The sequence below is a fragment of the Mastomys coucha genome, unplaced genomic scaffold, assembly GCF_008632895.1.
Source record: "Mastomys coucha isolate ucsf_1 unplaced genomic scaffold, UCSF_Mcou_1 pScaffold9, whole genome shotgun sequence".
Classification (NCBI taxonomy): domain Eukaryota; kingdom Metazoa; phylum Chordata; class Mammalia; order Rodentia; family Muridae; genus Mastomys; species Mastomys coucha.
In genome coordinates, this window is record NW_022196915.1 from 19,019,272 (window position 1) to 19,041,826 (window position 22,555).

General features: G+C 46.1%; 1 protein-coding gene across 1 annotated transcript in view; it reads right to left on the reverse strand.

Annotated features, from left to right (window-relative positions):
• Positions 1–5,530: 5,530 nt before the first annotated feature.
• Positions 5,531–22,555, reverse strand: part of Chat (choline O-acetyltransferase) — a 55,557-nt gene continuing 38,532 nt past the window's right edge. The window contains exons 9-15 of the mRNA XM_031361513.1: positions 21,579–21,679; positions 20,676–20,804; positions 18,150–18,272; positions 16,321–16,462; positions 16,117–16,179; positions 8,423–8,560; positions 5,531–5,999 (exon numbers count right to left, since the gene is read on the reverse strand). Coding sequence (XP_031217373.1) covers positions 5,718–5,999; positions 8,423–8,560; positions 16,117–16,179; positions 16,321–16,462; positions 18,150–18,272; positions 20,676–20,804; positions 21,579–21,679 — 978 coding nt within the window. The 3' untranslated portion in view covers positions 5,531–5,717. The remainder of the gene's footprint in view (positions 6,000–8,422; positions 8,561–16,116; positions 16,180–16,320; positions 16,463–18,149; positions 18,273–20,675; positions 20,805–21,578; positions 21,680–22,555) is intronic.

Consider the following 22,555-nt stretch of genomic DNA (forward strand, 5'->3'; position numbering starts at 1 on the left):
GAAATCCACCTGCCTCTGCCTCCCAAGTGCTGGGATTAAAGGCATGCGCCACCACTGCCCGGCTCCCCCCTATTTTTTTAAAGTTATATTTAACTCACCAATTCTTTTATCATATCCTTTTCTGATGTGTTTTGAGGTATTATTTGCCCATAAAAACTTTTGCCATAACCCAAAAGTTTTGCTATGAGGTATGTTTAAGTGAATTTAATTTCCTTGTCCACACTTTCATACTCATATTTAATGAACTTTGGTCATATCTCACATTGTCCTCTTATGTCTCCCCTTTCCACTGAACCCCTTTCCTCCTTTCCTATAAGGCCCTCTCCCACACACATGTCTTTTCTTTGTTGTTTTTTACTGACCATATCTAATTACAGTTGCCTGAATGAAAATAGCATTTCACAGTGCCCTTCCTATCCTCTGGCTCTTATGTTCTTTTCACATTCCCTTCCACAGTATTCCCTAAGCCTTGGAGGAAATAACATTGTTGTGTTGTTCACGGCCAAACATTCAACATTCCCTTATTCTCTGCATAAACTACAAACAGAAGCTTCTCTGACTATTTTAGGGAGGGACACTAATCTATGGGTATAGACATTGGGAGGCAGTTTGGTACCATGTCTACTCAGCAGTATGCTAGTAGTAGTTCCCATCTAAGGGTCTATGACCTCCCTTGCTATGAGTTTTGACTAGGTTTATAGTTCCAGACATGAATTCCTCTTGTGGAGAGAGACTCAGATCTAGCAATAAGGTGATTGGACACTCTCGTGTCAGTTGTGCCACAGTTCCATCAATGAACACACTTACCTGGCAAATTGGTACCATATAGTGCACGGGATACATAGCTAGAAGACTGTTCATGACTTTTCTCTCCTAGTAGACTATATAGCACATTCCAGCAGTAGGAAAGCTAGCCAGCAGGGAGCACACTTCCAGCTCATATTCAGCTTGATTTATCATTATCCTGAAACCAAATCAAGCAGTATCTTCAGCATCAGGGACTTATCATCCAGTTCTGGCTGGTAAGTAAGAGCAATAGCAATGGCCTGTATTGCTTGGTGGTATCATAATAAACTGTGCTACCCTTGTCATTGAGGCATTCTGGGAGCAGACCTGTTATGTGGTATCTTTGGCATTCTTTAAGTATTTTAAAATTTGTGTCTTTTTTTTTTGACCTAATGAGTTTTAAAATTATTGGTTAGATTCTAGAATATTCTCAGTTGTTTCTCACTGACTCGTGCTTCCCCACATCCTGTCTACTATGTCCCTGTGTTGGCTTTTGTCTTGTCAGCTCCACAGAAGCTAGAATCATCTGGGAAGAGGAAGCCTTTGTGGAGAAGTTGCCTCCTTCAGAATGGCCTGTGGGCAAGTTCACAGAGACCTTTTCTTGATTAATGATTGAGTGTTACTGTGAGGGGTGTGACCCCCTGGCAGGTGGTCCTGGATTGTATAAAAATATTAAATGAGTGAGTCATGAGAGCAAGCCAGTAAGTAGCATCCCTCCATGGCCTCTGCTTCAGTTCCTGCCTCTGGGTTCCTGCCTTGAATTCCTGCCCTGACTTCTCTCAGTGCCAGACTGTGATAGAGAGATGTAAGCCAAAGTAACTCTTTGCTCCTTCAGTTGTGTTTGGCCACAGTCTCTATCACAGCAACAGGAAGCAAACTAGGACGCTCCTCCTTCAAACTTTTCATGTATATCAGAGTTCCTCATCCTGTCTCCCTTCAACAGTGTCTTTAACAATATTAAATACATCTGTTTATTAGTGTCTTTGAAGTGCCTGTGGTCCTGATTCCATTTGTCTCAGTGCAGCTCTCCTGGAGGGCACATTATTTCCTGGCTTTGTGTTTCTGACGGTGAGCTCATCTGGAATAGGCAGGTTCCTACTGTGGGCCTTTGATGTAATCAAGGTGGGAAGTGGTTTTGTATGTGATTCTCTGGGTCTTATTGTATCAGGCCAGTTTGGCCTTTTAAAATGATTATGTAAATGCAGAGTTCTCATCTTCACAGGGCAAAGCTTGTGGTTTTGATTTTTCACACATTTCTTTCCCTTGCATCTACCACCTAGAGGAGATGGCAGAATTTCTTGCTCCTGTCTGGGGCATGTGTGTGTGGGGATGGGGGTGGGGGTGGGAGCAGTAATGGGAAGAGGTTTTTTCCCCCTTTTGCAGATGAAGATGCCTCTGGGGCTTTGGTTTGTGCTGGACACTAAGTAGTTTCTTCACTCTCCATGGGCTTGACATCCTGTCAACCCCAAGTGACTATGTGTTGGATGGGCCAGTGGACATTGAGCTGCAAGTATTAAATGTCAACTTGCCACAGTCTACAATCACCTGGGAAGGGAGTCTCAATTGAGGAATTCTCTAGCTCAGGTAAGCCTGACAGCATGTCCTCAGAACTGCCTTGACTGTTTATTCACGGGGAGACCCTCCCTGAATGTGAGTGGCACTATTTTCTGGGCTGTGCCCTGAACTGTGTCAGAGTGAAGACAGCTAGCTGACCATCAGCGGTGGACAAAGAGGGGGCAGGAATCCAGGGGCTTCTTCTCTCTCTGCTCCTAGCTGCGGGTGTGGAGCTTAAAGTTCCTGCTTCCTGCCTCCTCAGCAATACTTCACTGCAGCTTGGAGCTGTCAGCCAAAGAAATGCTTCCCCCATCTGTGCTGCTCAGAGTGTTTCAACACAGCGACAGACATGAAACTACAACAGGCCTGTCATATATGATGAACTTGAAGCTCCTGCTCACTGCTCAGGGTGGGCATCCTTCTTTCTGGAATTTGAGATGTAAGCTTATCTCTCCTCTCCTCTCCTCTCCTCTCCTCTTTTTCTTTCTTCCTTCTCCTTCACCATCTCCTTCTCTTGCTCCTCCCCCCCCCTTTGAGATAAGCTCTCTTTACACAGCCCTGGCCATCCTGGAACTTGCTTTGTAGACCAGGGTGTCCTTGAACTCACAAAGATCTGCCTTCCTCTGCTTCCCAAGTGCTGGAATTTTTTTTTAACCTTCTGAATGCCTGTATATAGCTTAAATGTTTTCCCTTTAAGAATATGTTTTCATGGTTGGAGGAGCCCTTTTGATTCACCTCAGCCTGCCATATCACTTCTGAATTAGAAACAGAGCACATAGGCAGAACTCTGGGGCCCATAATACAAGGGACAGGATAGGATCAGAAATCCCTTTAAGAGATGTTAGGAACATGTGACAGGAGAGGAACAAAGAGAGAGTCGGTTTAGAAAGGTCTTTGCATCTGACGTGGGGCCAGCTGTTCCCAGGAAGAGCTCTGTGCTTGTTCCTCATGTGTAAAGGGCTATTTGAAAAGAAAACTCCAGGAATATGTAAATATATTTATATATGTATATAATAATATATTATACAAACATATATATAAAATATGTACATAAAGAATGGAATGGGATGAACTGACAAAGGGAATGATGGGCACTGGCATTTACCTCCAAGGAGACTGCTGTCCCAGAATAATTTGGAAACTTCTGATTGCTCTTGTGCCTGCCTAGTTCTCTGAATGTCGACATCTACCAATGGGAAGGGAGGCATAATTTTATATTGTCTCTCCTTCTTGTTCTCTGTGTTGTCTGCATTTCATATGTGGTTGTTTGGAGGCCATCTGTCATGTGTATGCTACATAAGAACAAATCATATCACTTTCCTTCTCTCCTCTAAGTCTAAACTGTTATCTCTTTGAGATGTGGCTTTCCCATATCCTGACTAGCTAACCAGCATGCTGCAGTGTTTTTGTGGGAAAGCTCTGGGGTTTCTATTGGAAAACTCCACTCGGCACAGATTGCTCGCTTATGGAGAGGGTCTTGCAGCTTGGACCAGTGTGACCTTGTATTGCTGAGCTTTCAACAAGAATGCTAGATCTTTATGTTTTCCCCTCCATTTTCAAACAATGGCCATCTCATGTCATCTTGTCCCAAACCCCAGAAATAAGCAGTGTTGCCCTCAGTATTCCTATATTACAAGTAAGGACACATAGAAAGGTTTTAAGGCACACAAGCATGGAGCACCATCGGGCTTCTTAGCTAGGCACCCCCACTTTACTCCACCCATCCACATGCTTGGACAGGCTTACAGAGAGCACCCTTTTCTTCACTGAATTCCTGTCAGTCAGTCACAGATGCCACATGGAACCCATGCCTCTCCTCAATCATGATGTGGCCTGCCATACGCACCAGCAGAGACTTAGCTCCCTCCCTTTTCTTTTATGGCCCAGCATCATTTATTTTAATTGTCTTTAGATACACAGTCTCCTTATGCTGCCCAGACTGGCTTCAAGCTCCTGGCTTTGTGTGATGTTCCAGCCACATCCGCAGACACTGTTGCTGGCAGAGTCCAGGTACAGGGCAAGGAACTGTTGACTTGGATCACAGTATTTATATCGTTGGTCAGTAGGAAGAGTGACAACATCGTCTTTCTTGGCATTATATTTTATTGAATACAGACTTACAGTCCTTAAATATCTTGAATAGAATGCTTTCAGTATACTGCTCTTTATTCATACATGTATTTCTTTAAAGCACAGAACTATAAATTAAAATGTACATATTGCCATAAATCTAGAACTATATTATAAAAATAGAACCCAAACATCAACTTCATAAATAATTTGGCAATTTAGCAGTATGACAAGGTGGCCATACTTACAATGAATGCATCCCCGCTTCAAACAACTGTCTCATTTTCCATTTCTTAGGGACCCATAGGACAGTCTCCTTTCCCAGGGTCCCCACAGAGCAGCCTGTGGCCATGGCTCAGTGTTGCCTTTGCATAAATATGAGTACACTCCTTTTGGAGGGGGAAGGCCAGCTTCCAGTCCCTTCCTAAGGGAGGAGTTGTTCCCTCCAGCCAAAGGTCTACCACTTATGGGTCTTACACCCTCACAGTGCATGGTTTGATACATCCAATAAATTCAGGGAGTTTCTTTTCTGATAGAGAAGAGCAGCCAAGGCTTGGTTCTCCCTGATCAGTGTAAATAGTTTAGGAGAAAATCACTCAAGCAATGCCTGTTGGACAGTGTCTCCCCAAAGGGGACACCACTGCTCATCTGCCATGTAGCCTTTAACCCACAACCCAGCCTTAATCCTCGCAGCCTTGCCAGAGACTTAGCTCCCTCCCTTATCAAATGGAGATAATTGCTAGTCTGTCTTTCTCTCTTTCTCTCTCTCACTTTTTCCTCTCTCTCTCTCTTTCTCTCTCTCTCTTTCTTTCTTTCCTTCTTTCTGACTAGCTAGATGAGATAATCTGAACTCAAGGAAGACTGTGCTATGGAAGATAAAGGAAGAAATGTCTTTGCGGGTGCAGGCCACGGTATTCTAAATGAACTCAGGCTATCTGTGTGCATGTGAGTGTGTGAAGGAATCTAGCCTCTGCCTTGGGCCCATAACATGATGAGATGACTATTCTTCCACTGGCAGAGCTACCGTGTGCACCACTGGGTATTGCTGGGAAAGAAGCGGAAAGGTTAAGTTTCTGAAGACCTCAGAGGGAGCTCCCAGCTCACCCAGGCTGCTTCCAAGCCAGGCTGGGTCTCATTTCCAGTTGTAAAGGCCAGAGGCCACATTGATAAATAATGAGGGGCTCTCTCTCTCTCTCTCTCTCTTAACATGCCAGCTTCATGTGAGTCCCCAAGGATAGGGGAGCAACAACAAGCTGGGGTGGGGGATGGGAACGGGGCTTAGTAAGGTCTGACTCTTGTAGGTTGGGCTAGTGGCAGGAGTCAAGCTTGCTTGGCTTGGTTGGGCCTCTAGCTTTTTCCTTCACTGCTGGTGGCTTGCTGTCAGCAGGCTGCCTCGCATTGCAGAGATCTCTCATGTCAACAAGGCTCGCTCCCACCGCTTCTGCAAACTCCACAGATGAGGTCTCTTTGCATCCGTGAAAGCTGGAGATGCAGAAGGTGATGGCCTCAGGCTGGGGGTTGTAGCAGGCTCCATACCCATTGGGGACCACGGGGCCATAACAGCAGAACATCTCCATGGTTGTGGGCACCTGGAGAAGAGCATAGGTCAGAAACAGCCTATTCTGTGGCATTCAACCAGGGAACCTGCTCGAATATGATGGGTGAATTCCTGTATCTTAAGACTTCATCATATATATTTGCTTTCTGTCCAGATCCCCTTATCATGGATTTGACCAGATTAAATTGTGTTGGCATCAATGATTGGATGCAACCAGCAAGGTGCAAGGTGTGGGTGGAAAGAGACCCCCAACCTACTCCCCAGCGTGTACTTGGTCCTTCTTGTGGAGCTGGGAGCTCCCAAGACGACTTGCTGCTTTGGCCTGAGTCAAGGCTTTCCTTCATCTAGGGGCCATTTGAGGCACTGTGGCAATCAGGCTAATTTACTAAATGGCACCCTGGTGGCACCCAACCATTAGATGGCTTCCCACAGGGAGTAATTTATGAACTGGAGGAAATTTGGCCGTCTTCTCTGTTGATTTCCTCCAGATCCTTAATTACTGTCAGTACCGCCTGGCTGGTCTGATTTTCTCCCCAAGGTCCGCCCACCCATGAACAATTACCCAGCACCCGACACTTCCAATCCTGCTGTCACCTGGAATTTTAGTTAGCCATCTTAGCGGTTTTGAATCTAGAGGGCTAAGACTTTGCGATCCGGATCGCAAACCAAGCAAGTGTGCTCTGAAAGCATCCAAGCCATAAATGTTACTAACCAGTGGGAAAGCTACCACTAAACAACTCAGACCCCAAATTCATTTTATTAGATGATTTTAGGGATAAGTAGAAATGATTGTTGAGCCAGAGTAGTGTGGGGCAGGGTCTGTTTTAACTCCACAGGTTTCTGGTGCTGTGCTCTTAGGCCTTCTGAAATGGCCCTGGCCATCTTAATGGGGCAGAACAAGCCATTAGTCTTGCTAATAGAGTCACTGCATTGTCAGATAAATTTGCCGTGCAATGGCTGGAGGCCACGAAGCCATTCCAGAGCACTCTATGCCCATGGATGGTTTCTCGAAGAATTTATGTTGTAGTATTCTGGTCTCATTTATTCATGTCTGCAAGCCCACTGCTGTAATGACAAAATTATATTACTGAGTGAGCTTTTATCCTCAGACACAGCTTTGTCAGCCCCCTTCACCTCCTATGTCCAGCCGTTTGCAATGTGGCAACTTCCGGGAGGCTGGTGTGGCTGTAGCTTTCGGCTAATGACCGTCATTCTGTCTGTGTGGTTGTGGTCCTTTAATACAATGGTATGTGTACAACACCAGGTAGGAAATGTTGGGCTGATAATTGTTTTTCTGCCATTGGTGTCCTGGCCATTCATTACCATAATCCTCATGACCGAATTGAGGGACCCCCCCCAATCAAGCCTGTTAGGGCTCAGATCCCAGGGTCCTCTACAGTGGGACACGCCCTCACATGTAGCGGATGGTAAGGCAGTATTGCATGATAGTTAGATCCCCCAAATGGATGTGTTCCCAGCCTGACTACCTTGGCTAAGGGAGCCTGTGGTCATTCCTACTTAGAAAAATGGGAGATTATCAATGTCCTGAACATTTAGATCATTCTATTGAAGGTGACAAACCTTTATGAGGCAGAGCCTGGAGCTGGAGAAATGACTCAGTGGTTGAAAAAGCTTGCTGCCCTTCCAGAGGACCCAAGTTCAATTCTCAGCACCTAAATTAGGCAGCTAGCTCACAACTGCCTGTAACTTTAGCTTCAGAGAATCCAACACTCTCTTGTGGCCTCTGTGGGCACCCACAGACATATCACATACACTCATGTAGGCACATAGACAAATACACACACACACACACACACACACACACACACACATAAATAAAAATAAAACTTGTTAAAAGGAAAAAAAGTGTTGGAAAGATGGCTCAGTGGTTAAGAGCACTGGCTGCCCTTCCAGAGGTCCTGAGTTCAATTCCCAGCACCTACATGGCAGCTCACATTTAATGCAACTTCAGTTTCAGGGGAGCCAATACCCTCACACAGATGTACATACATGCAGGCAAAACACCAATGCACATGAAATAAAAATAAATTAAAAAGAAAGAAGAGCCAGGTGGTAGGGTTGAGAGTGGAGAGGATATAATTGACTTCATTGTTGTATGGCTCAAAATGGTTGACAATAATAACTTAAATAATTCAAAGTAGCTAATACAAAGGTTTTGAATGTTCTCTAACTGACAAAGTTGATAGTACATGCAGATACCTCAGCATATACTGTATCCTGTAAGTACGTATAATTATTTTGCATAAATAATACATATTAAATCCATACAAATATGAGCATATATGTGCAGTGCGTATATATGCTTCATGTGTGCGTGTGTGTGTGTGTGTGTGTGTGTGTTAAAAAAGAAGCAGAGACAAAACCAGGTTCCAAGTCACTAATGTCTTTACTATGGGGCCTTCTGGGCCTTGGCTGCACACGCAGAGACTGTACCTGGCTGGTGGAGAGAATAAACCGGTTGCTCATCAGGTAGGTTTCATCCATGAACATCTCAGATGGCTCTTTGCACAGGTCTCGGGCCAGCTCCCTCAGTGCCAGAAGATGGTTGTCAATGGCCATGCCAGTTATGGCCTGGGAGTCAGGAACACAGAAGGCAGTGAGATGCATTCCTCTGTACCTTTCCTCCCCTTCTTATCTCCTCCTCAAGACCATGGTGACTCCTTGCTTAAACTGCTCTTGATAGCCTGTGTGAGCATCTGCTCTGGTGCTCCTGGACACTAGCACACTGCTACATACCCAGGTTGTGCCCAGAGAAGGCTGGGATCTACCTTAAGAATGTGTGGATTAAAAGTTAGCGAGCCCAGCCTCTACTGCACAGCTGCACCTGCACGCTACTCCAACAGAAGACCGGCTGAGCCTGCCTGGCCTAGCACCAACCTGCTCTGCCCAAAGGAAGAGTATGGGGGAGAAAGCTGGCTCATGTGTCAAGGCCAGGCATAGAGCAGGGGTGCCAAAACAGTCAGGGCTAGAATCACACCATAACTAATTTTTTAGCCTTCCAGCACAAAGCAGGGACAGGGCTTATCACCCAGTTGGGGCAATGCATGAACTCACTTAAATTTGATTTGTAATCTTGGTCATTGAGTCAAGGATGAGACAGCCAGACAGAAGCTCTGCTGATGATTGAAAGAAAGATGGAAGTGCTTGTTGAATGACATGGAGTTTCATTTTTGGTTTTTGACTCTCTGTCTCTGTCTCTGTTTCTCTCTGTCTCTGTCTCTGTCTGTGTCTCTCTCTCTCTTTCTCTCTGTCTCTCTGTCTCTGTCTCTCACTCTCTCTCTCTCTTTCTCTCAGTCATGGAGATAGTTAAACTTCTTATGGATGAGGCAGAGGGAGGGAGACTCCAGGATGTTATGTGGAAAGGACTCTGGGACTAGAAGTAGGGTCAGGGCATTGTTCTAAAACTCTCCCTCTTGAGGCTGGGTAGATAGGGTCTGTACTCTTATGTTTGGTTTTTCTTTGCAATTACCTGTTTATATGGAACAATTGGAAAAGCTGGAGACTGAGGCAGGGCTGGGGGAGTCTGGGAGGTTGAGGTGTGGGGAACTCGGGGCGGGGGCACCTGGCCTAGCCTGCAGCATAAACCTTGTTACCATCAGAGCAGTTAAGACTTTTGAGGTCTGTTATGTACGGTGGCCATTTAGCTATTACAGCCCCTCCTAGGAGGAAACCCCCCTTTCCCAGTGAACTCCACTTGGGTTTACAGGGCACGTATTAGCTTCTGACAGTCATTCTTCTTCAACTGAGAACAAATGCATAAAGATGATGCGGGCACTTCTCCCTGAAGACATCTAATTATAGTCTGGAAAGACAAGTTATAAAACTTGAGCTAACTCTATTCTTAATTAATTTATGTAAGGTGGTGCTAGAGATGGAACAGAGGGCCCTCCACATTCTAAACGCATGCTCTACCATAGTTTGCCTTTCATTTGCCCTGCTGGGACAGAGAGAAGGTACTAGGAGCCCTCTCCAGTAGTGGACATGCTTCATTTCTCTGGTGACCTCTATTTATCCTTTCATTTGTGAGGGTCCACAGAGGGAGATGCTCTGTAAGCAACCTGTCCTGCTTCTCTTAACAATCCAATGTATGCAGAGGAATCAAATGTACAGAGTACAAGGACTCTGGCCTTAGTCCCCATCTAGGACCTGGAGGAGCTACTGTATACCTGCTGCTGCTGCCCAATGGATGGCAGATGGGCAGAGGCCTGTGTTCATGGTGTAGGAGGGCATGTAGGTAGTCACCACCATGTGAACTGCTTGTAACTATAATAAAGGCTGGGAGCAGGGAGTGTTGAGAGGGGCCTGGGCAGGCATGCCTTCCCACTGGGGGATCCTCTCCTTACTATCTCTATCAAAGACATTCTTAAGCCTTGGGAGGTTGTCTTGTTCCCTGTCTCTTTCCCCTGGTCTCATGGCTAACCAGGTACTCGTCTCACCTACCAGCTGCCTTCCTATCTCTCCTTTCTACTGCCCACTCCTGATTCAGATGCTTTTGTCAAGTAAACATGAATAACAGAAAAGATCCCATGGTGATGCTTCAGAGGATGTTTCTCCAAAAAGAAAGTTTGTAGCTTTAAATTTCTTAGTACAAAGTTAGATAAAGTACAGTGTCGAGTACCCCCTGTTTACAGTTTAAAACACAAAGAAGACAATGGCTATGTCACCTTGAGAGCACCGACTCCCACTCTACAGGGGCAAGGTCTTCTAGCTACTACCTTTGACATTATGTTCATTGCTCTGAATCCATACTTGAATGCTGTGACTGCATTTTTCAGACTTACTTATAAACATCCTGTTATAAGAAATAAAGCATTGGCTTCTGCTTCCTCTACCTGCTTCTGCGTCTTAGTCTTCCCAGGGGAGTCATATTTCAACTCCTTGTTGCTTGAGCAACAGATAGTGCCTATAGAATGTCATCATGTAGACACCCACAACTGGGTCTTCCAGCATATTATGATTAGATTTCCCTCCCTCTCTTCATCCCTCCATTCCTCCACCCACCCTTCCTCTCTCTTTTCTACTGAAGATGAAACCCAGGGCCTATCACATGCTAGGCAAGTGATACCAACTTAGCTATGTTCCCAGACTTAGATTTCCTTTCTCATTAAACTTTTTGTTCTCCCTTGAATTGACAATCATTTAGTTGTGTTTGTCTATGTATCTACTTCTAATTAGTTCTTAAATGCAACCCTCATTTCGGTCTTCTCTTACTTATTTCTCTTTTATGTACTAATTGCTCTCTAGATCTACTAAAAAGCTGTTGACTTACAGTTCCATTCAGAGTCATCCTGGGGAGTCTTTCTACTTCATTTTTTTGTGTGTGTGCTGAATCTTCCATGTTATTTATTTATTTATTTATTTATTTATCATTTTCACACATTAGTGACATGCAGCCTTTAGCAGTTTTGTAAGAAAGGCTATTTAGTAAGCAAGAAGTGTAACTCTCTTCTGTTTAAAATGTCTTTACTCTGTCTTTAAATCTGCTGATAGTTTAGCTAGGTATGGAAGATGTGTTGGAGATCATTTTTCCTTAGAATCTGAAGGCATTTCTCACTATCCTCTACTTTCTGATGATACTATTGAGAAACCAATTATGTTTTTATTTATGACTTTTGTTTTCTTTTTCCTCTGAGAAACTTAGGATTTCTCTTTGTCTATAGGGCAATGAAATTTCCTTGGCATAAATATTTCCTATTATGTAAGATGGTGAATTCCCTCAATGTAGAAGCATTTTCTGTGGTTCTGAAGTTTGTTTTGTTCTGTGCTGGGGATAGTACCCAGAGGTCTATGCCTGTTAGGCAAGTTCTCTGTCATTGAACTTGTTAGCATTCTGTATAAATTCCACCCCCACAGATAACTTGCAGCAGCCAGGTATGCTCCTCTCCAAGGTTACTTGGCTTGGCAACAGCCAGGTAGGTCTGGCTCTATAAAAGAGGCTGCTTGCCCCCTCCTTTCTCTCTTACTCCTGCTTCTCTCCCTTGCCTCCTTCCCCCTTGCTCCCCCTCTCTCCTCATTCCCTTCCCTGCTCTCTCCATGTGGTCATGGCCGGCCCCTACTTCTCTACTCTCTCCTTCTCTCTGCCTTTCTCTGCCTCTGTTACCCTTTTAACTCCCCTTCCCATGCCCTAAATAAACTCTATTCTATACTATACCAGTGTGTGTCTGCTCCCTCAGGGGGAAGAGATGCCTTGGCAAGGGCCTGCCAAGGCACCCCCTTCCCCCACACCTCACCAGAACATATTCTTATAACTCTTTCTCTTTTTATGATCACAACAGAACTATCCACAGCCTTTGATATTTTTCTTGAATTATTTTGTTTTCTACTCTCCAGTTTCTCTTTCTGAACAACTATTATTTGGGAAACTGCTCACCTGAACTAAGCCACCCTATCTTTCTTACATTTCATCTCTGTTTTGTTGGTGTTTAAAGTAGGTTACCTCATATTATCTCCCAATACTTCTATTGACATTTTCTGCTACACTGTACCCTAGAGCTATCTTTATTTCTTGATAATACTTTTTAGAGTTTTCTGTTCTTATTTATAGAATAAAAAATTTTGAAAAGTTGTGGGGTGGTAGACCCCACAACTTACCAAGGAAACTTGGTAAGGTTGAGTGGGTTCAGAGACTCTGGCACCCACCTGCGATGGTAGCCATGCCTCTGCTCCCTGCTAGATTCCTGGCCCAGAACACATGACCACACTCCTCACATCAGTCATGTAGCCCAAAATTGAGTTCTTCAGTTAATGAGATATCTAGCGGTCCTAAGGGTTCAGTCAATAAGCTTCCCTTCCTGGGCATTCCTTCTTACATAAGGTATTTCATCTCTGGTCTACCCTGAGGAGGTGGTATGCACCCATTTTCCAAGATGAACAGTCAATAAACAGTATGGATAAGCATGGATTGTCTTTTTTATCAAGAACTGCCATGGGGAGCATGGAGGAGGCCTTCATCTACACAGCCACACTGTGTAAGTCTCCTGCAGAAGGCCCCTCCATGCTCCCAGACAATTGCAACTAAGCTAAAGGCAATCTCTGATGAGCTAAGCTGGAGTTCCCCATTCCCCAGGCCCTAGGCTTCTCAGCTCACAGACCAATTCTGTTCCCAACTCCCCACGACCCAGTGGAGTCTGGATGTCCAGGAGTTTGGGAACCCTGGCCCTAGGTGCCTCATCACAGGCCCGTGGACCACCACCAACCCTCCATTCCCCACTCTTCTACATGGGTTCCAGTGGTGACTGGATGCCTATTCAGGAGTCAGGGAACTCCAGCTGCGGTCTCCCTCATCTTAGGCTGTGTTTTCCCACCCCCTGAGTGCTGTATTGGTGCTTCCCTCAAGTCTAACACCCAACAGTGAGTGTAGGGTAAATGCAATCTAGCATGTCTGCCCAGCTGCATTCTCACACCCCAGCAGTGAGGCAAACTTGGAACCACAAAAATTCATATCTCAAAAGTCACTAGTCAATGAAATTTACTAAGAGGTTATGCTTTTAGTAAGTGATCAGGCCATTGAATGTGAAGGGCCCATAAGAGAGACTACATGGCTTCCAGCCTTTCTGCCTTCTACCTTGGCCACATGAACATCACACATAACCTTTCTCTCTAGAGGATGCAGCAGCAGGCACTGTCTTGGAAGCAGAGACCAACAACCTCACTGCTCATCCTTTGAACTTGGACTCCCGGATCCCAGAAGTGTGGGAAATCTTACAAATCTTACAAAGTGTGTTCTTTACAAATTATGCACTGCACGAGATTCTGTTACATCAGACCAAACAGAAAAAACCATCAGCCAACCCTCTTCTTCTCACACACCCCTACTTTTGTTGCGGCCCTGGTGCCTGAGCTGCCCCAGGGTGCTATACCTCAGCACTCTGGGTTTTCCAGCCTCTTTGTCCATGCCCTAAGCCAGCTGCCAGCTGCTCTAATTTTCATTACCAACACTTTGACAGTTGCCTTCTCTCTGATTCTCTTTTCATAGGAGTATGGCTTCACATTTCTCTGTTCTAGAGAATTTCAGAGTGGGGGATGTCCAACTCTTATATTCAACGTGCCATGTTGAATCAGAAGTTACATGTTCCTCTTCATCCTTTGACTCTGGCCAGCCACAGATTTCTCCAGTATCATACAGTTTCTGCTTGGCAAGCCACTCCCCTAATGCAGCTTGTCAGTCTTCTGCCCCACACTGAGTAGCAGACAACCCAGTTCTTCTGCTCCTCAGTCTTTTGCAAGCTGCACACTCGGAGCTGCTCTTCCTATCAGATAGATCATATCCACAAGACTCTTGCCTTTACAATGTGCTGCTCTCTCCTTGGCTCTCCTCTCCTTCCTTAATCCTCCACACCTCACGTTAAAGATGTGAGGAGGCCCAGAGGAAGGCCTCTCAGCTTTTCAAAGCAGAGGAAGAAGCTTGCTCTGCCTCATTCTCTATAACTTCCCAGGACTCTTCTTCATGAGGGTTTGACATAACTTTGAAGCACCTCTACTCTGACTCCCGATTAAATACCTACTGATAGCACTTATGGATGTCAGTTTTTATTTCCTGTATATAGATAGCACTTAGCCTAGCATGAAGCAGGAGGGAAATGAATTGACTACAGAGCAGGCACTTACTGTTGTTTGGATCTGAAATGTCCCCAGAGGCTCATGCATTAAAGGCTTGGTGCCACTGGGGAGTTGTGGAAATTTTAAGAGAGCCCCGTGGAAGGTCTTCCTGTAATGGTAGGTGTGCCCTTGAGGCAGATCGTGGCATCCCAGATCCTTCCCATCTTCTTCCCTTTTATTTCTTTGACATAAAAGGGAATGGTTTTGTTTCATCATGTGCTCCCTACCACAATGTGCCTGTCCACTAGCCTGGAAGCCTGGGAAGCCACCAACCATGGACTGAAATCCCTGAAACTGTGAGCCAAAATAGGTTTTTCCCTCTCTGTGCTGATTGGCTGATTGTCTCTTTTCCTTTTCTCTGCTGATTGGTTAATTGTCTCTGGTATTTGCTTCTCTGTGCTGATTGCTTGATTCATTTCCATTGTTTGTTAGAGTGGTAGAAAAGCTGACTAAGAGTTTTTTGAGATGAAGTCTCACTCAGATCCCACACTCAACTTGAATTTGTGATCCTCCTGCCTCACGCTCCTGAGTACTTGGAGTACAGGCCTGAGCTATCATGCCTGGCTAATACACTGTTTAAACAGAGCAAACATATTGAGCTATTGAGATCAAATCAGGGACCGAGTTAGAGGTAAGGCTATACCGATAAATTCTGAAACTCAGAAATATGTTGGATTTGCTTTCAGGTACATACAGAATAATCTGCTCAATCTTTCTCATCGATTTTTGTCATCCTTCTGCTTGTTTTTGAGTGATCTGTAATTACCACATTGATCACTAGCTCAAGTTCCCTCTTGTTTGCATGCAAATAATAGCTTTGCAATATTAAAAAATAAATTATTCCCTCAAACTAGAGAAATAGTCCTCATACAATTTTGATTTCACTATTAATTTTCAGCAAAGACCTTCAGTTCATAGGCAGCATAAATGAACATATAGAAAACAAGAGGGAAAATCAGCCTCAGGTGATAATAAATTCTGACTCCCTTCCAATGTGCCAGGGAACAAGCCACCAATATTCATCAGGCTGCCCTCCCCACAATTTGGTGGTTCCTATAAATACTGTAAAGTAGTATACATATTGTGAGCTATTACCATCACTACTGTCAACAGGTTTCAAACACCACTTACTGTCCTGTGGTGAAACCTGGGGAAGGCAGGAAGGGTATGTTGCCTATGATGAAGAAATAAGGAAAAGAACTGTGCCCAGTGGAACCAGCCTATAATCAAGCCCAGCCACTTGAGAGACTGAGGTAAGAGAATCAACTATTGATGGCCAACCAGGGCTACATAGTGAACTCAAGGCCATCCTGGGCAACTTGATGAGTCTCTGTTTCAAAAGAAAAAGTAAAAAAAAAAAAAGGACTCGACATATAGCTTAATGCTATAGCACTTGCCTAGCAAGTGTAAAAGCCTAGATTCAATCCCAGTGCCGTAAAAATAAATAAAATAAAAATGAATAAAAATAAGGGAGTGGCAGCCTTGCTGAGTCACTGAGCAGTTGGCGCTCCTGAGGAATGGCCACTCACCATGACTGTGTACTCCGTCTGGGCCTGAATGGCTGTCTGCAGCAGCTGCAGCTTCTCAGAAGCCTGTGAACAAAGAAGAGGGTCAGGTGTGGAAGGGCAGCTGCAGCCCATGCAGGGAATCCGTGTGTGTGGAACAAAGTGCACTGCAGCCCATGGTGGCCTCCCTGGCCTCCCTGTGGACCCTTAAGGCAGAGTGGGGTTTACCAGCATGGCAGCCTTGTGGTCGGTCATGGCTTGCACAAAAGCCAGAGCCTCTGGAGTGGCCGATCTGATGTTGTCCACCCGACCTTCCTGGAAGCGGCGGATGGATGCACTCTCATAGGTGGGCACCAGCCGCTGGTAAAGTCTGAACAAGATAAAAGACGGATGGAAAAGAGTAGTCTGTTCTCAGGGAGTCATAAATCCTGAAAGAGAAATAGCTCCAGCAGGCTTTATTTTCATAGCTCTGACATGACGTGGCACAGTATTTCATTTTAATGTTAATAGAATTCTAGAGGAGAATTTCAGAGATGAATGCTGGGAAGTCTTTGATGTAAAGAACCATGTACACTTTTATACTATGGGGACACCATGGTGACATAAAATGAAGAGGTGACTGGTTTTTTAAAAAAAAAAAAAAACAAAAACAAAGCAAACCACCACCACCAATCTGTAGGGAAACCTGGAATTTTCTGTGAGACCTAATGAGTGTTAATTAATATTGCAGAGTCACATGAGTGCAGTTTTTCACGCACACCTTCCATGGATGCCTGGTTTGTTTTAAATGGTTCAGCCATGACCTCTGGTCAAAGCCAAGTATGGTTCAGTGTGGTCAGATGCCCAGGCCCACCAGGGCATCAAGGTGTATCTCATGGGAAAAACTGTGACTGGTATCCTCACACATTGTTTTAGCTTCCTGGCCACTCTAGCAGAGCTCATGCTGGTGTCTAGAAAGCCTTTCTCCCTATGCATGGGAACCAGGTGAACCACCCTGGGCTTGCATCCCTGACCAGCAGAATCCCCAATCCCTATCAGCCAGTAATATCCACGGAGTTGACTATAAGGAAGAAGAAAAACCACAGGACTGAGACTAATGAGAGCCCAGAGTCATAGAACAAGTTGTGGTCCCACATCTATCTCTAGAAGAGGTACACTTTTGCCAGTCAGTTCAATATCATAGAGAACTGGGTGACAACAGAGTCTAAGAGGTTGCTTCTGGTAAGAGAGTGTCTCCAGACAGACCTCTGAGAGGTAGCCCTTCAGTTAGAGATGACAGGTAAGAAGGCAGATTTGCGGCTACAGCAAAGATCTAGAGGTCAAAAAGTTTACAGGATGGCCCCAAAGCACAGGGGTGGACCCAGGGAGTACCAGGCAGCAAAGTGGTAGAGACTGATTTGCATATGTCCAAGCCCACTCTTCATGAAGACAGGACCATAGAGAAGGGGCAAGTAGGAGCAGCCATTTCTGGGGCCTTTGCTGCAGCTGGCCAAGCAGAGGTTTCTGGTAGCTTCTGAGGGGGGCTGACAGTGGTGGTCAGGAGGGAAAACAGCAGGTTTGAGAGAAAATTGGAGAACTGATATGGGAATACGTGGGTAAATAAAGGAAAAGAACAATAGGGACCCTCAGGTCTTTGACCAGGCCATCCTGGGGAATGGGTGCCATTGTTTCCATACCCCAAACAGGGCTAGGAAGACCAGGGAGGTGTGGCTCATGCCACAGGAACTCTGATGAGCGGAGGAAATCAGGTAAAGAGCAGTCTCTGCAAGTTCATGGTCTTCCTAACCCATCCGATTCTCCTTAGCTCTGCAAGGCAGCCCCTATGAGTCCCAGGCCCCTGGACCACAGCTCAGGCTTCCCCATTTGCGATACCTTCCTTCTGCTTCTGGACTTTGATTCCTATTTGAAACCTAACTCTGATGGTAACATCTCCTTGCAGCTGGCTTTGGTCATCCTCCAGTCCTCTGCCCCGACACCTCCCTCCAGGATGCTTCTAGACTCTAAAGTATCCTGTCCAAGAGTCTACCTGTGCACAGGCTTATCTTGCCTTCACTCACCTGTAGTAGGCCAGCTGGAGGGCCACCTGGATGAAGCCATCAGGGCTGTATTTCTGCTTCTTAATAAATGTTTTTCCATAGTTGTCAAACTTATAAACAATGAAGTCCAGATTCTTTACTATTCTGTGGAAAAGAAAGAAGACACTCTGTATGAAAGATAAGACCCCTATACCACAGAACCCACCCATGTTTTCTGATCCTGGTCCGTGTCCTAGATCCAGAAGATGAATGCATAACCCTTATCATCCAGACATGCCCTAGGGTATCAGAGATGTACCCTCACCTGTACAAGTGGCAGAAGGCACATTGTAACTGGGGCTCATCTAGGCAGGTGAGCTCATCCCAGAGGGACCCTTCTAGGGAGAGGTGGGCCTGGCTGCAGCAGTGAAGTGGGAGGGGCATGCAAATGAGACATTTGCATGGGCAGAGTAAGCCTCATCCACACGCAGACTACTCCTACCTGCTAGCTGCCTACAAAGCAGACCTGAAAAAGACCATGTATATGACCTGTGCAGGAACTGTGTGTGGTCCAGTGTCCCTGTGGATGCCCAACTGTCCTAACAGTTAATTTCTCAGCCAGCTGTCATCCAGTCTCTCCTTGCTGTGCTCTGGGGCAGAAAGACTTGGGATATGACAGACTGTCGTGGTAGCTCATTGAGGACCCGAGCTTTACTCAGTTGCTGTTTTACTTGTTAACAGAAGCCCCATTTTGTCCACTCAATCAATTCTTCTGAGCTCTGCACGGCAGCCCCTGTGAGTCCCAGACCCCTAAACCACAGCTTAGGCAACACCCCAATTGTGGCACCCTCCTTTTGCTTCTAGCCTTTGATTCCTATTTGAAACCTAGCTCCAATGATAACATCTTTGTTCAGCTGGCTATGGTTATCTTCTAACCCTCTGTCTGCAACCTGAAAGCCATACCTCCTTTCCAGCTTATAGGCTCTAAAGCATCCCATCTGATAGTCCACTTGGGCATGCCTCCCAGGATATGCCTATCATTATCAGAGAGTACCAGGAAATGTCCCTGTGTCTACACAGAAATGCCTGTGCTCCCCCATATTAGCCAGTATTCTCTTATAATGAGTTTGGAGTCTAGTCTGATGTCTGGGGGCTGGGGACTGGTGGTAGTGGAGCACTGACAGCAAGGTGTGTGTCACCGGCTCAGCCAGGTGTAAGCACAGCTCCTGGAGGAGTAACCTGCTCCGACTCACACTATCCCTGTCACTCACCTGAACTGAGTCCTTCTGCCTCACAGGAGCTGAGCTCCCAGGAGTTATGCAGATGCTTGGCACAGGAAAGACCCCCTACCTCTTGACAGACTCCTTGGGCAGATTTCTTTATCACCATGGCTACTCAGAAACCCCCCTCTCCAGACTCTGCTCACTTCAGCCTACCACCTTCCCTGGACTGTGTAGGTCCAGGTAACACCTCATGCCCCATTAGGGAGAAGCTGGGGGACATAGGAGCACACAGGCCCCTGAGAATAAGCAGACCGTCAGCTATTTTCCTCCGTCTCCTTCTTCTGGCAGCCCGCTCGCTGTGGAACCCCACCATAAAAGATACGATGTCAACAACATTCCACTGAAACCCAGAAACCTCTTTATCATTCACTAAAGCCAGGCTGCCTCCACAGCAGCTCCAAGTGAGAAATGTCTCCACACTCGGCCTGGCCACACTGTGACTTGCCCATCTGTGCTGCCCCCATAGACTCCTAACCAGGAGGAGCTCCTAATCATAGGCAGGGCAGGCTCTCCACAGCATGGCCCAGCTTTTCTCTTATGTTCCAATTCCAGCCATCTTCTCATTTACTCTCTCCATACTAGCATGGATTTTATGAACCTACAGAGGCTTAAAGAAGCCATTGTCCTGACTCTTCCCTCGCTCACTGTCCAGGCAGAGTTCAATCCCTTGTCTATCTGCAGGTTTGGGCATTTCATGACTTGTACATGATTTGATCTGCTTCTTCCGCTAGAGTATGGAGGATAAGCCCAGGTCCATTCATTTCTGAGGTTTCCATTGTTTTACCACAGACCTAGTGCACACACAATTGAGTTTGATGATTGAGTGAATGGGTATTCTCACCCAGAGACTGACCAAGGCAATGCATGGCTAGCCCTTCTGCCTCTGTCCGCTATGGCCAGAACCAGCTCCTCCCCTGGGAAAGAGGCCCCCTTGTCAAGTTGCAGTGTAAACTCAAGCAAATTGAAATAGCTTGGATTCAAATGACCTATTCAAAGCAGTTGTTTATTACTCCCTCAAAGCAGGGAATCCGTTCCCAGCCTTAAATCTGCTTAGTCAGGTGAAACCTGCAGGAAAAAAAATAGCTTCAGGTTTGCATTTTATGAAAATGGTAGACATTTGAGCAAGGTTATTTCCTGAGAGCCATAACTCCTCTTTAGTTTGACTACTACCATGAGAGATGAAAGTGGGTGGAACCTGAAAGGGCACAGAGTCCTAGGGGCCTTTGGAATCTTTCAGGATGCTTCAGCAGCTCTTGGGGGTGGGGAAGTGTAGGGACTCCCTCACCTTTGAAGTTTCTCTGCCGAGGAGGCGAGGTGGCCTTGAGTTTCTGGGGAACATTTCCACCTCAGCCTTCTGGGGGCAGGGAGCTCACTGACTGAGTCAGCTCGGACCAGCTTCTTGTTGCTTGTCAACCTGCAGATGCAAAGGAACAAACCTCCTAAGACCCCACAGCCAAGGGCTGGGGGCAGCACAGCTTTCCTGTGCAAGCATCTTAGCTGCTGCTGTGCACAGCACCTGAAATTTAGGGTGTCTGAGCTGCCTACTGAGCAGATAAACCAAACCTCCTTTGTGACAGAGCCAGGATCCCAAACGCTTCCACCTGACTGTAACATGTATGATTTGCATTCACTTGTCCTAGTGTTCAGCCATGTTTGCGAGGTCCTTATGAGACAGTTGGTAATGTGGTAGCAAGCTGAGTTGTTGTGTCTCCAGAGGCTGGTTTATGTCTCTGTCACGCCAACAACAACTTTCATGGAAGAGACTGGGAACCTACATCTGAGAAGAGAGTGAGCAAAACCGCAAAAGCTAGAAGGAATGCAGCGTGCTAAGGGATAGGCAAGCAGGGCTTCAGGCTAGCAGCATGGAAACTGGGGATCTGGCCCGTGATGGAGGAGACCTCCCTCTTGTGCTGGGCCACCAGGTACCTGGCACTGTCTCAGGACCAAGAGGAAAGATTGGTCTAAGTTCCCTGAATCAATGCTTGGATCCCCCACGTCTCCTTGTGTGCCTCGAGTTTCCTGCCCAACCTGCACCTCCCATCTGTGGCTTGTAGTGCTCATTTTGCAGTCTTTGAGCTTCTTTCCAAATTTCATCTTTGGCTCAGCCATTTTCTGGACTGACACCCCAGTTTCTCCTGGCTCGGCATGGCAGCCCTCTGAGGCCTTCCTCTGCTCTGCCCAGACTCACATATGTTTCAGCAGGTGCTCTGTACACTGCACCAGGACGATGCCATCAAAAGGGGAGTGCTCACACACCACGCCGCAGGTGCCATCTCGGCCCACCACAAACTGTAACAAAGAAGAGGCAGGTGAGCTGACCTTGGGTGGGCCTGGGTTAGGACCCCCTGACCTCTTGGGGGCATTTCTACTCCAAGGATACCAAGGACTGTTGATTCCTAACAAGGATGCTGCAGATGGCTGCAGGTACCCAACGGTGTGGAAGTCTTGAGGAAGCTCTTCCTACAGGTCTTTAGGCAGTGGAAGGACAGCCCAAGTTCCCTGCTGCAGCAGCAGTGCAGAGCTGTTAGTAAGCTCATAGTGTCTGGTGCACGGTCTATAGGGCTGAGTGTGTGCTCAGTCCTGTTTGTCCTTTATGGCATGCACAGCAGACACCATTCTCCAGTGCTTTCAGCAACCATTTGCCTAATAGACCGACTCTGCTTCCATTGGCCACCACTGAGTTTATCCCCAAGATCTAGATGAGTGTCCATCCCAGAGCAGCTGCTGGTAATTGTGTTGCATAAATGAATAAAATATAACAATGTGATTTGCTGGTAAGAAGATCTGTAAGGAGAAAGAGCAGGTTCTTTGGTGGGAAAGGTGTGGGGAGCGTGCTGTATTCAACAGCCAACAGATATCAGTCTGCGATTGTGTCTGCTGACCGTGGAGACATCCACCAGAGCCTTCAAACCCCTCGACCTGATGATGACTCATTTGAGCCAGCTCAGTAAAGCAGCTCACGGGATTGAGATAAAAATTAGAGAGAAAGACCCACAGACACTGTAGAGATACCTTAGGCCCCTTTGCATAGTTTTACAAAGACTATGTTGAATTCACCTGGTAAAGAAGTATTATTCTCAAGGCTCAAAAGTATTAAGAGAAAAAATAATGGGAAAGGTGAGGATTGACTCTTGGACTGTACCCCACGTGAAGTGGGATGCTTTG